Source organism: Bos indicus x Bos taurus, chromosome 8, assembly GCF_003369695.1.
Source record: "Bos indicus x Bos taurus breed Angus x Brahman F1 hybrid chromosome 8, Bos_hybrid_MaternalHap_v2.0, whole genome shotgun sequence".
In the NCBI taxonomy this organism is placed as follows: Eukaryota; Metazoa; Chordata; class Mammalia; order Artiodactyla; family Bovidae; genus Bos; species Bos indicus x Bos taurus.
This window is the reverse complement of record NC_040083.1, coordinates 42,302,506-42,316,179: the sequence shown is the minus strand read 5'-3', so window position 1 is coordinate 42,316,179 and position 13,674 is coordinate 42,302,506. Positions and strand designations below refer to the sequence as shown.

Sequence of the window (13,674 nt, the reverse complement as noted above, 5' to 3'; positions counted from 1 at the left end):
TCATGGGGTCGCAAAGAGTTGGACACGACTGAGCGACTGAACTGAACTGAACTGATTATAAAACTTGATTTAAATGGCAGATCATTATTTGTAAGCATAGGACCCAGGTGAACTCTAAAACCAGTTTCTGTGACTTACAGTAACAGTATCGCAAGTAAATTAAGTGGGATGTCTTTTATTTTCTGTTCTGCCTCTATTATGAGGAAGTACCCACAGTTCTGTTTTGTTTTTGTTTTTTTTTAATGATGGCCAGACTGAGATTGCCTGGCAGTCCTTTTCTAGAAACTCTTAGTTTTCACATGCTGTTTGCTATTTACTGCCGCCCCAAACCAGATTTTTTTTTTTTTTTTTTTTTTTGATATCTGATTTGCCTTTTCTTTTCTCAAGCAAGTATTGCTCACAGAGGAAATGGTTGTGGTTGGCAGGGCTCTTTCTCTCTCTCTGAAAGTTTTGGGTTGGCTGATTTCTGTGGCCTCAGCACCTAAAACTGTTCTCGTTTACTCAGCATTAATGCCTGTCATCATCAGCATCTTGGAAGGAAGGGCCAGTGGCCCCACTGCCTTAGGACAGAACTAGAAGTTAGAAAGAGAACTCTGTTGTCTCAGCTCTGCGCTCTGGCTGGGAGCAAGTCAGATTTTTCCTGGCTGTCACTTTCTCTCTCTCTTCAGAGGGAGCCATGGGACTTTGACTTTGGTCCTCCGTGTACCCCAAGCCTTCCTTCCTGGCTGTTAGAGACAGGTTGTGAAGAAGGCCAAAAGTGTTAAGTAATATAGCACCTGTGGGCATTAGTGCAAAGGGAGCTTTTCTCTGCTTAACATCAGATAATCTGTTTGGGTGTCAGAAATTTGCCATCAGTATCTGCAAGGTGTTCTGCCATGAATGTAAACCTGAGACTATTGTCTCTCAGTTAAGACCAGGCTGTAACATCTATTTTCCCCTCCCCCTCCCCCATTTTATCATCTCCTTTAGACTTCAGGCTCGCATAGCCCATAGGATACAGGAGCTGGAAAATCTGCCTGGCTCTTTGCCACCAGACTTACGAACCAAAGCAACCGTGGAACTGAAAGCACTTCGGTTACTCAATTTCCAACGTCAGGTAATAACTTTTCCCCAGCACATCTGAGGTACAGGAAATGAAATGAATGTAATTGTTCCAGAGTGTGATCTGTGCGTTTCCTTAAGTCTGTTCAATATTATTAAAAAGATATAAATTTAGTGTATCTTTTCGACCAGCAGCACAGAACTGAAAAGTAATGAAGATGAACCGCTTATTATTCTATTTTTCTCTTCTGTACATCAGAGACATTTTTTTCTCTCCCATATTATGGTTTCCAAAGTCTGACTTATGGCATTTTGTTACTGTAGATGAAACCTTGAGAACAGATGGAGTAGCTCATGTTTGTCTTTATGATTTCAAAGGAAAACAGGAAGGTGATAGATCAGAGCTTCTTTGTAAAGAGAAATCTAAAACCCTTAGCTCTGACTATGCAAATTATTTTAACAAATATGAAAGGCCCTTAACTAGTAGCTCATTGTTTATACAAATACATAAAACTATGTTTTGTAACTGCAGATTATTCATCAACACCTACTTTTGCAGCATCTGATCACGTCAGAGCCCAACACTGACTCATCAGTGATTTTGTAGCTACTGTTCTTGCTATGGTCTTAGTAGTCACTGATTAATAAAGGCAAGCATAGCGATCTATTTTACAATTGCTAAATCTGTAGGAGACTAGGGGGATGAAGTAGAGCTAACATTCACTTTGGCGAGTTTTGCCTTGCTGATCCCAAGCTACAGGTCCCCTAATTGTCACACAGCCTCATTTAGCCAAAGGGGAAAAGGAATGCTTCCTGGCCAGTCAGATGGGCTTGTTTGGGGAAGGACTCAGGCATGCAAAATGAATTATTAACAAGCAAAAGTAGTTTGGAAGGATTGAATTGCATGACTTGGTCTATTGGAGGATGTGAATAAAATTCCACGGCCAACCCGCTTGCTGTTATCATGTGAACTTGGAAATACGTTTGCCTTGTTGGTTATAATATCACAAGAGGGCATCATGGTGGCTGGCAGCTACTTGGCTATAGGTATGTGAGTAGATTAGAGCTTAATTAAAAAAACAAAAAACTGTGCATTCCGTTTGTTTGTTTCTTGTGGGTAACTTTATAAGCCATTTAATACAATTTTATTAAATGACTATCAATCAACTATAGTTTCAGGAATAAGATTACATTCAAATTAGCTTAGCCATGCTAGATTCTGATTGGTTTCTGATTTTTGCTTCATTTTATTGAAAAACCTATTATCTATGAAGTTTTCCAATGATATTAACTATAATGGATGCTGATTTCAGATTCAATCAAATAATTATTTCAATGCATGTTTCCAGCCCTTACTCTCTACCACCATATAACATATGATATGAATGAGGTGTTATATTTATGATAATCTGAAAGAAGTCCATGATATAGTAAAAACAAATAAATAAATACCTTTCAAAGATCATTGTTAGGAGTGAGAGGAAGCCAAAACTAGTATTTCCCATTTTTATATGAGACAGTGAATTAGCATTGTTTGGTATCTACAGCTACTTCATATGAACAGGAAGTAGTTCTATTCTTTTTGCCCAGCGTCATCAACGTTAATCTTTAAACACAAAGAGAATATTAGCATGGCACTTAAAATGAAGTAAAAAAAAAATGTTTAAAGCTTATTAACTAATTAATATCATTTAATTAGAATGAATCGATTTGTTTAAAAACCAAGACATTCTCTACTTATTTACTGGAGACAGTGCTATACTTGGCTTCTTATCTGAATTTTTTGGAAAGGAAACTTTGAGCATCTCTGAACATACCCGATACCCTTGGCATGATGTAGTTCCTTTGTTTATAGAAGGCCAGCTGTGATGGAGAAACTCGGGGAGTCCCTTTTCGGCTCCACCAAACGGAGGGCAGGGGGACAGGGGTGTGACCTCCATCAGGGGAGATGTTCTAACCACTCCCCTCTCGACAGCTGCGACAGGAGGTGGTGGCCTGCATGCGACGGGACACGACCCTGGAGACGGCCCTCAACTCCAAAGCGTACAAGCGGAGCAAGCGCCAGACCCTGAGGGAAGCCCGCATGACGGAGAAGCTGGAGAAGCAGCAGAAGATTGAGCAGGAGCGGAAGCGAAGGCAGAAGCACCAGGTACTCGGGCCCCGCCATGTGACTGGGCCGAATCAGAGCCCCTGAGAGATGGGCCCCTGTGGGTGGTGGGGACATCACAGAGAGGATCCTGGCAGCTTAGGAGGTCCGACCACACCGTCTCATAGATGAGAAAGCTTAGGCCCAGCAGAGAGGTGACCTCCCCAAGGACACAGAACAGTCAGTGCAGGATGAGGGCGGAGGGCACTGCTCTCTGAATTCCAATCAAGTGTCATAGTCATAACCCCATGGGAGGCTGCTGAGGAGGTGGGTGCAGGAAGGTTTCCTAGGACAAAATCCTAGGGGAGAGGGAGCTTGGAAAGAAGAGGGCAAGCAGTTATTTTTATAACAAATATAAATATAGTATCCTGGGCTTTTCAAGGGCCCAGTTGGAGGTTTCACAAGGGCAGATATTTTAAAACATTCCTTTCCAGAGATTTGGAAATATTTTGATGTAGGATTTGATTCTCGTGTCATAATCCTATAAATTTTGTTTTTCAGAGCTTAATTTGGTTTTGTTGCAAAGTGCCTTGATTGGTTTTGTTTTGCAAAGTGTTGGACTTTAGTGTAAATAAGGTTATGCGTTTCCCCTTCTTTATTTAAGAACTGGATACAAATGGTGTGTGGCCATTTTAGCTTCCTATAAAACTCATTTTGGGTGACAATTCTAAGGTATTTAAGTGAGAGCACTACTTTCATAACATGATTCAACTGTTTGTCCTCTCAGTATAATACCTGTTTCCCTGGGCTTTATTCGAGAGTGATTTGCTTTAAATTTCATCATCACCATCTTGAAGGTACCTCTCAATCTCGGATCTTTCCGTTTTCATGTGGCCACACCCTCAGGACCTGGGAGGCTTCTTTTCTACAGGCTGGCACTGAAACAGACTTGGAGAGGTCACCTCTCCCACCACCCCGTAGCCCACACCTCAGCTGTGGAGACCCACCAGGGCACCCATCCCAAATAGGTTCTAGTTCCCCCTTGCTGTTCAGTACACACTGCGAGTTTTCTTGGACTGGGTTGAAACTTTAACTGGGAACTGGATGTTCAGCCTTCTCTTCTCCCTGCTGTGGATCCTTTAGGAATACCTGAACAGTATTTTGCAACATGCAAAAGACTTTAAGGAGTATCATCGGTCTGTGGCTGGCAAGATCCAGAAGCTTTCCAAAGCAGTGGCCACCTGGCATGCCAACACCGAAAGGGAGCAGAAGAAAGAGACGGAGCGGATTGAGAAGGAGAGAATGCGGAGGCTGATGGTAAGGACCCTGCCTACGGAAATTCAGGAAAATGCTTTGCTCATAGCCATCTGCACTGAGAAACATGCCATGGTACAAGGAGAAAGTAAAAGGTGTTTATCAAGTATACTAATCCATTCCTTTAAACTTCACAGGGATAAGGTAAAAATACCTTCTTTTCCCTAGACAACGCAATGCCAGTAGTCAAGGGCTACCACTGATGAGTACAGTGTTTCCATGTCCTAGGGTGGCACTGGCACTGCCAGTTTGATGATAGCTTCTCACGTGAAGATAGGTTCTCTAGTTTTTAGGAGTTTTGATGACCAGACCTGGAAGGATGGAAGTGGCAGTTCTTTTTAAAGTAGTGCCTCTTTTCTCTTATTCTCTCCTTTTCTTCCATTGCCAAAAGCAGAAAGTCCAGGATATTTCATTGTGATTTCTGCCAAATCTTTAAGATGATCACCCTACCATACAATCATTCCTTGGCATCCACAGATTGGTCCCAGGACCCCACCAGATACCAAAATCCGTGATGCTCAAGTCTCTTATATGAAATGGTGTAGGACAGTGAGCCTTCCGCATCTATAGATGCGGATGCAGAAACCACAGATATGGAGGGCCTAAATTAAATTGTTTCATGGAATAGAAAAAGAAGAAAACTCCTAAAGTCATCTTTTAAAGCAAGTATAATATCAATACTAAAGCACTGTGAAAAATTCCAGTGAGAAAAAAAGACTAACATTAATGAAAAAATTTTGAATGATATATTAGCAAAGAAAATACAGTGTGGTATTTAAAAAGTGGTTTAAAAAATAGTGCTTCTTTGAGACTAATGACAGAAGTTGTTTTGAATGAATATCTCATTAAACTGTGTCTTGGAATCTAGGAAGTTTTTTTTTTTTTTGAAGTCTCTGATACTTATGCTTATCTTTTTTTTTTTTAAATGGTAGAAATGTTTCTTTTACAGTTTAAAAAGTGATTTTTCAGTTAATTTTGAAATACTTCTTTTTTGTTATAGCTGTGTTATTGTGGAATGCTATTCATGGGTCATTCCATTTCTACCGTTACTTTTTAATGGATATATAAACACAGGAGGAATTGGTTTATGTCATAGGCCTACATATTTGCTTTTATTGGCCACTTATTTTTGGAATCAAATCTCAGAGCACACCATGGATTTTAGAAAAGTGTGTGTGATGTATATTGATAGGAGACCTGCATATTCTTTGTGGGATGTAATGCCTGAGTATTGGATGAAGATAAAATCATTAGGGTCAACCTGTAATTATGTCCCTGAAAAATTTCAAGTGACACAGTCCTGGCTGGTATTACAGTTTGCATTTTTTGGTCTTTAATTTTTCTTTGGATTTCAGAGAGTAAACAACATATTTTAAAATGCTCTGTGTCCAGGTGCTACTAAATCTTGTCATCTTCTGCCTCCTGCTCCGTTTTTGGATGGGAGGGGACTGTCTCAGAGACTGCTAACTAGCTGGGGAGACCATTTTATAGTCATCTGAGCAGTAAGCAATCAAATTTGTCTGATTCAACTGAAGTGAGACTATATTAGAACTTCAGTAACAGATTGGTTTGACACTAATGATTAGGCATTTGCAAATCATTCATTTTTGCAATTAAATGATGGAATATACAGATAACGGAGAAACTGAAGTTTTTTTTTATCACTCTTTCTTCAAGTGAGATCAACCATAACCAAAAGCAATTAGAGTTATAATAGCATTCGAGGCTCATGTTCATCCACGGGGCCGACAGCAGCCAGGAAGAGCGATGAAGCCGCTGTCGCTCCGGCAAGTGCTGGAGGGACACCCTTGGACTGAAAAACCCAAGCTCCTCTATAATGCAGCTGCCTCCTAAAGATTTTGCTGTGTGTTCCTTTTATCCTGCATCATGTGAAGAAAATATTTTGGAAATGTCCTTTTATTGGGATGTATAAAGATTTCTCTTGAAACAATCCAGAGTCCATCAGAGTTTTTATTCCATTTAACCTCATAACGTTGCTTAATGGGAAGTACTGTGACTGTTTTATGGCTCAGCACTCTCAGGCTTCAGGTGCTAAATGACTTGTCTCCAGTCGCCTGGGTGCACCATGCAGTGCTGATCTGGGACCAGAATCCCCACAACTTGACCTTTGCTGTCAACCGCAGTGTCTGTCATGCTTTGAAGTATCAGAAATTATTTGTTCAAAACCTATTCAGTTCTTCGCCTCTGGAAGTACTTATGGAAATACTTACGAATGAAAAGCTATTACGGAATTTGCTTCAGGACCATTCAGTTCAGAATTACAGGGCAGAGGTGGGGGAAGGGCAGCAGTGAAACGAGTCATCACGTCATCACGAGTTAATTGTGTTGGTTGCTGTTGGTTATATGAGTGAGTTTACTACTTTCTCTGCTTTTGATTATGTTTGACAATTTCCAATACAAAGTTAAGGGTAAGCTTCAGATGGTAAATCATCAAATTGTAACACTTTTTGTGCAGTTTAAACAAAGAAGAATGGAAAGTTGGCTCGAAGTGCTTGATCACACCACAGAAATTGTGTAGTTACATGTGTTGATCTGGCCCTGAACCCCCGTTCTTGGGAGGTAGGCATCACACCGCCCTGTGTTCCCCAGTCCCCGCCAGGGTTCAAGGACTTGGGCAGCTGGAATCATTCAGTTTGCTGCACACACCGCTAAAGTTCAGACCATCAGGAGAAGGATGTGTGGGAAAAGGTGTTGCCCACAAACTTTTATTATGTTCTCGCCACACTCTTCTTTCCTTAATAGGCTGAAGATGAAGAGGGCTATAGAAAACTGATTGATCAAAAGAAAGACAGGCGTTTAGCATACCTCTTGCAGCAGACTGATGAGTATGTGGCCAACCTGACTAACCTGGTTTGGGAGCACAAGCAAGCCCAGGCGGCCAAAGAGAAGAAGAAGAGGAGGAGGAAGAAGAAGGTGAGTACTCTGATGCCTGTGGCTGAGCTGGGGATGTGTTTGGGGACCGGTTTTAGGCCTGTCTTGCCCTGTAATGAGTACTCCTTAACTACCCTCATGGAAGACTTAGATGATTTTACCGTAAACACTGCTGACATAGATGAGTTGATGAAGCATATTAGACAACATATTGGAGATGGACAGAATGTATATTCAATTCCTATTTCCACTGTTTGACACAATATTAAAAAACTAAGTACACATAGTCGATAGGAAAGGGGAAAACATGGCCCAAAGAAGGGTTTGCTCAAGTGCAATGCGTAGGCAGGGGACTGCTGAGTTAAGAAACTGGAATGAAAAATGAAAACCAAAATGCCTTGTTCAGATTGAAAGGAGCCAGAGGAAGATGAAAGAGAGAGCTTTGAGATACTTTTAGTAACATATTTCAGCCTGTTTGGACAGACAGCTATTGCCAAGATTGTTCATTCAGTTCAGCTGTCCTAGTGTTACAGTGAGGAAAATGTGCAGGTCAGAGTTTTAGGTCATTACAGAAAACAATAGTATTATGTAAAATAATCTGAATTATCATGAGAAGTGAGGGTAAGATTTACAATCTCTGTTCTGCAGATCGTATATCTCACTTCAAGGGTAACCTGCTTCCCTGTGTGGACCTGTGGATATATTAGATCCTCTTGGAAGCTTAGGTAGTCTGGTAATATAGTTCTTGGTGGCTATTCCATTTTCATGGTCAGTCCTGATTGGTCTGGGTACAGACATCAGCAGGAAGGCTTTAAATTGTGAAGATTGAGGACTGGTAGCATTTAATCATTTTTTTCTGTGCACGGAATAATGGAACAAAATGTTTTTCAAAAAATAATTAATTTCATGGCTCCTGACTTCTCATACCTGTTTCATAATTAAGGAGGAGGAATAAATGATTGAGAAGGTGCCTTCTGCACCTGATTTCTTTAGTATAAGATAGCTCCCCTTATTGTGAAGGTGAACGAGGGATGAGTCAGGGTTTGCATTTCGACATTTCCTTGGTGAGAAATACCAAATTTTCTTGTCAAGGTCGCATTATAGACTTTGCAAAATTCCAGCTCCCAATTTCTAACTTAAAGTTGACACATGGCAACCAGATACAATTCTGTAATATTCCGTAGGTGCATGCTAAGTCACTTCAGTCGTGTTCAACTCCTTGAAACCCTATGGACTGGGACCCACTAGCCTCCTCTGTCCTTGGGATTCTCCAGGCAAAAATACTGGAGTGGGTTGCCCTGCCCTCCTCCAGGGGATCTTCCCAACCCAGGGATGGAAGCAGTGTCTCTTATGTCTCCTGCAATTGGCAGACAGGTTCTTTACCACTAGCATTACCTGGGAAGCCTGTGTTCCATAGGTGGACCCATGAAATAGCAGTTTTAGTTTTTCCTAATCCTGAAGTTTATTCTGTGAGGCTGTAACAAAAAGGTCACTGTTAGTGTTTTTAACATTGCAGTTCATATTCTATGTTTGTTTGTGATTGAAAGCTAATGACTCAAATTTGAGCTTCTGGCTTTTAATGAATGGATTGTTGCCATAGTATTGAGGGCTTCCCAGGTGGCTCAGTTGTAAAGAATCTACCTGCCAATGCAGAAGATGTGGATTCAATTCCTGGGTCGGGAAGATCCCCTGGAGAAGGAAATGGCAACCCACTCAAATATTCTTGCCTGGGAAATCCCATGGACAGAGGAGCCTGGTGGGCTACAGTCCATGGGGTTGCAAAAGAGTTGGACACGACTTAGCGACTAAATAGCAAACAGTCACAGTATTAAATTGCTATATCATCATAGGCAAAGAAAGATACGTAATTGAGTAGTAATGATTATGCTTTTGTTTCTGTGTTAATCTTTACAGAGCAGGAACCTGTTGGTATTTTTCATGGTGCTTGCAACTCTGCATCATCTATAGGTTGACTCTCTACTTCCAAACTCTTGCTTTCAGATTTGCTAATAGCACTTATTTTTCCTATTCCATGCAGTTGCTCAGCAAATATTAACCGAACTCTTACTGTGATCTAGGCAGCGTGCTAGATTCTGAGGGAGAGAGTATAGAGGTGAGGAAGATTTCTCCTGCCCTCCTAATTAAACCAAAGAAGGAGACAGGCAGACATTAATCAAACTATGCACCTGAATATATAAGTATAAACTGTAACAAATGCTGTGAAGGAAGGCAGGGAGCCAGACTACGACCTGATTGCTTGGCAAACGAGTCATAGGCACCCCAGTGACTCCGGTCTACCTGGCGTCTCTTTCCAGGCATCTCCCATTGATGAGCTCACGTGATGAAATATGCAGAATTGTTACTTTATTATCAGCCCTTCCCCTCTTGCCTGGCATGCTGTCAGGATGCCTTGCATCTGAGCACGCCCTGCCCTTAGCAGGACCAAGGAGATCAGGCTCAATTTCCTTCCCAGCCATCTTGTTGGGAGACACTGGATAAAGGACAAGAAGACACTGGGATCCTTTCTAGTCTTTCCTGAAAACTGTGTCACTTAAGACTTAGTTCAAAGTGAGTCACCCAATTTCAGATGTACCTTCATTCAAGTGCAAAGAAAATGGATGCTTTCAAAAGCTGATTATTTGACAGTTTGGATTATCTGGAGTTCCTCTCCCCTCCATTAGAGTGAATGATTGAGAGTTGTTTGTTCCAGCTTCTCTGTCAGGGAGGGAGGCTGCGTGGGGACGTTTAATTCTATGCTATCCCTTTCAGCATTTCCCGTAGAAGTAATATCATGCTGCACCTATCTACAGGGTTATTTTCTCCCCCTTATTAAGTAAGGCATCCCTAAATCTTTCTTTTGAAAACAGCTTCTTTACCCAGTGAGCTCATAGCACTGAACTAGTGGCAACACTTGAAGGATAAGATCCAGGTCACTCCAAGACCTCTGCCATCAAAGATGAGTATGACAGACCTTGTGATTTAATTGGAAAGGGGCAACTTTGTTACTTTTTGTCATTTTTTAAGAATTACCCCAGTGTAACAGAGAAGGCCTCTTTCTTTCTTGGGGAGTTGATCCTGGTTACTTGGTATTAATGAATAATAAAGCGGGTTTCCTTTAACCTCACATGACCTTGCTTAATTTTTCTCTTCTCATCAATACAGCCACTTCTATGAAGTATACATTTATAAGTCATTCTGAAACTTCTCTCTCTCAACCTGACTTCCATTAATGCTCTTGAAGTGGAAGAAAAAGAAGTAAAGTCTGTGTATCTACTCGAGTGTTAGAGGAGGAATCGTTTTTCAAGTATTGAAATAACTATGTGACACCGGCTCCTGTGGTGTCATGCTCATGACAGCCGGCTCACGTGGGACAGCATGAACACAGTGTTAGTGTGTGCTTACCGTGCCCTTGGAGGTCTACTTCCTCTGCCCTGAGAGTTCTGGCCTATCTACTGGAGGGACCCAAGGTTGAAATGGGGGTGTGTACACATAGGAGTGAACATGCTCACTTATGACTTGGATCACTATCTAAATCACATTAATACACTGTCTTTTAAATTCATAACTGCATCAGAAAGCATAGAATACTAATTGTTCTTGTTCCCTGGTAGGATATTTCATTAAGAGATCTGTAACTCAGCTCTTTAGTCTCTTAATCTGTTAGAAGGTGATAGGAAAAGGACCTACAGCCTGCATTTGTTGTAAGGATTGCAGAGGTTATATGCATGCGTGAGCACTCAATTGTGTCTGACTCTGCGACTCCATAGCCTGCTAGGCTCCTCTGTCCAAGGAATTATCCAGGCAGGAATATTGGAGTGGGTTGCTATTTCCTACTCCAAGGCATCTTCCCGACCCAGGGATGAGACCTGAGTCTCCTGCGTCTTTGCACTGGCTTGCGGATTCTCTACTACTGAGCACCTGGGAAGCCCAAGATTATCTAAAGGACTTTGAATGCTCCCAGGGACATAGTAAGTGCTCGGTAAATATTGGTTATCTTATCAGGAAGTTCTGTGGTATAAATGCAGGATAGTGAGTGTCCAAATATGGTTATAGGTTTCTCTGAAAAGGAAATCTTCTTTTTCCACTTATTGCATATTCTCTGTGATGTTGAGAAAATAAATGGCCATTTTTTCTAGGTGAAGCTCAGTTAGCTATTACTAAGTCAGGTATCTTTTGGGACGATGACAGGCCCCTTGGCGGTTGTGGCCTGCAGTGGGAAATGAGGATGTCTTATTTTGGGCAGACTCTGCTTCCCTTACCTCCCCAGCTCCTACAAAGAGAATTTTCTAATTATTTGGCCTCTGCTCTCTGATGGTTCCTGGTAATAATGAGGCATTTCTTACATAGATTTAGGCTATGTTTTTCCTTGGGCTGTGGTCAGGAGCCCCATGAATCTACTGCTGAGAAGTCTGGTCATTTCAGAGGTTCAGCTTCCCCAGCTATTGACTTCAGGCCCAAATTAAAGTATTTAATTCCCTCTTCCCAGATCTTTCACTGGGATGTACACCAGCACAACGACACCCTTGGTGTTTATTGTGACATTTCTTGGAAACTCACGATACTAATGGGAACGTACCCAGAGAATGCATGGGGGAGCACTGTGCCAAGTCTCTTCTTCATTGTGGCCTTTGCTTCTCTTTCTTTCCCTCTCATCAAACAGTATTATATACACTGTTATATGTGAATCTCAGATCTGTGATGTTTTGGAGGGGGAACCTTTCTGACACTAGTGTATTGATCAATATAGAGATGAAAAATGTGTTTTTCTTTTAGGTATCAAATAATTAAAAAAAAACATCTTGGTATAATGATGAAAACAGCATCAGATGAAAAGCTATAATCTTATTGAGACATTTTATATTCAATTTATTCTCCAGTCTTTCTCAGTTCTTTTATCTCTTTTCCCCAGAGACTATTAGTTTATTGCAGTTTTCCTTCACAAGGAGATTTTTGTAGGTGAAAGAAATATTCTAAGGCAATTTTGGGCATTTGAGTATAGTGACTATTGTAAAGGTAGGTGAATGCAATGACACAATTAATTAGATTTATTTGATAAGTTTAGTGTCAAAATGGGTGAAACCAGAAGTTTGGATCAAAGTCTTGCTTAACTGGATTGACCAGTTACTTGAGTCAAAATGTTGGAGCTGGTTTTCCCTGCAAGGCACGACCTAAGTCATGTGCAATTGCTTGTTAACTTGATATTCTTGGGTATTTTTTATTACCTGTTCACCTATCTTAATGCTCACAGTTCCTCTTAAGTGACAGTAAAAATAACCAAGTGATTCCTGACAATCTTAGGTTTCCCTCAGAGCAGAATGAGTCTTTAAGATGCCAGCACATTTAAATGATATTTCGGTATATTGTAACAACACCTGCTGGGGGATAAACTGTGTTCATTGTATAATATAGTTTGTAAGATATTTGATATAAAACTGTTTCTTTACAAAGTGAGGCTGTTTGTGGCGTGTGTTTTGGTAATCTGCATAAAATACCCATTGAAGCCCATTTTCTTTTCTTTGAATATTTATTCACTTATTTAGCCAGGCTGGGGTCTTAGTTGCGGCATGTGGAATCCTTAGTTGCGGCATATGGGATCTAGTTCCCTGACCAGGGATCAAGCCCATGCCCCCTGCATTGAGCACACCAAGTCTTAGCCACTGGACCATCAGGGAAGCCCAAAGCCCATTTTCTTGGGTTCAGCTTCCTCGGGGTTTTCACGTTTGGGGTTTCCTTTCTGTCCTTGCCTTGTCACTGATTGTGTTACACAGCCTAGGAGGATGGGTACCTGAGTACAAAGCTTTGTTCACAAACATTCCTGAAGAGAGTGTTTGAATTCACATTGGCCTTGGAAATCGGGAAGCCCAATTCTTTCATATTGTGTCACATCCGCCTCCATAATTACATTCCACCCTCCACCCATGAGGGTAGTTAGTTATCAACTTTTTGCAGGTCGGAAGAAGCCAGTACAAAGTTCCTTTAGCCCTGATTAGTGGCTGAACTGAAGTGGATTTTGTTTTTGTTTTAATCAGTGGAGATAAGCTGAGCAGACTCACTGATACAGAACTTCCTCAGGCAGCCACTGCCACAGGAGCATCAGGTTGTTTCACCAGGGGCTCGGAGTCTGTCCAGAGTTAGCTCCAGTGGTAGCACCAGTCACAGTCTGTTTGGAGTTGACCATAAACAAAAGAAAAAAAGAATTTTTTTTTTTTTTTGGAGGGAGGGGAGTAGAGGGTTCAGCACTAGTTTGATGTGAGAATGTGGATTTATGAAAGTATACCCACCAGACATTGTCCCCAAACTGAAGAAATTCAAAGCATGATGGGAGAACTTGACATCTCCTG

General features: G+C 41.3%; 1 protein-coding gene across 6 annotated transcripts in view; it reads left to right on the top strand.

Moving 5' to 3' along the window:
- SMARCA2 (SWI/SNF related, matrix associated, actin dependent regulator of chromatin, subfamily a, member 2) overlaps window positions 1–13,674 on the top strand; it is a 179,726-nt gene that overhangs the window by 40,532 nt on the left and 125,520 nt on the right. For all 6 annotated transcript variants that reach the window (XM_027549377.1, XM_027549379.1, XM_027549378.1 and 3 more), the window contains 4 exons: window positions 970–1,096; window positions 3,017–3,190; window positions 4,271–4,444; window positions 7,205–7,375. In XM_027549377.1, coding sequence (XP_027405178.1) covers window positions 970–1,096; window positions 3,017–3,190; window positions 4,271–4,444; window positions 7,205–7,375 — 646 coding nt within the window. The remainder of the gene's footprint in view (window positions 1–969; window positions 1,097–3,016; window positions 3,191–4,270; window positions 4,445–7,204; window positions 7,376–13,674) is intronic.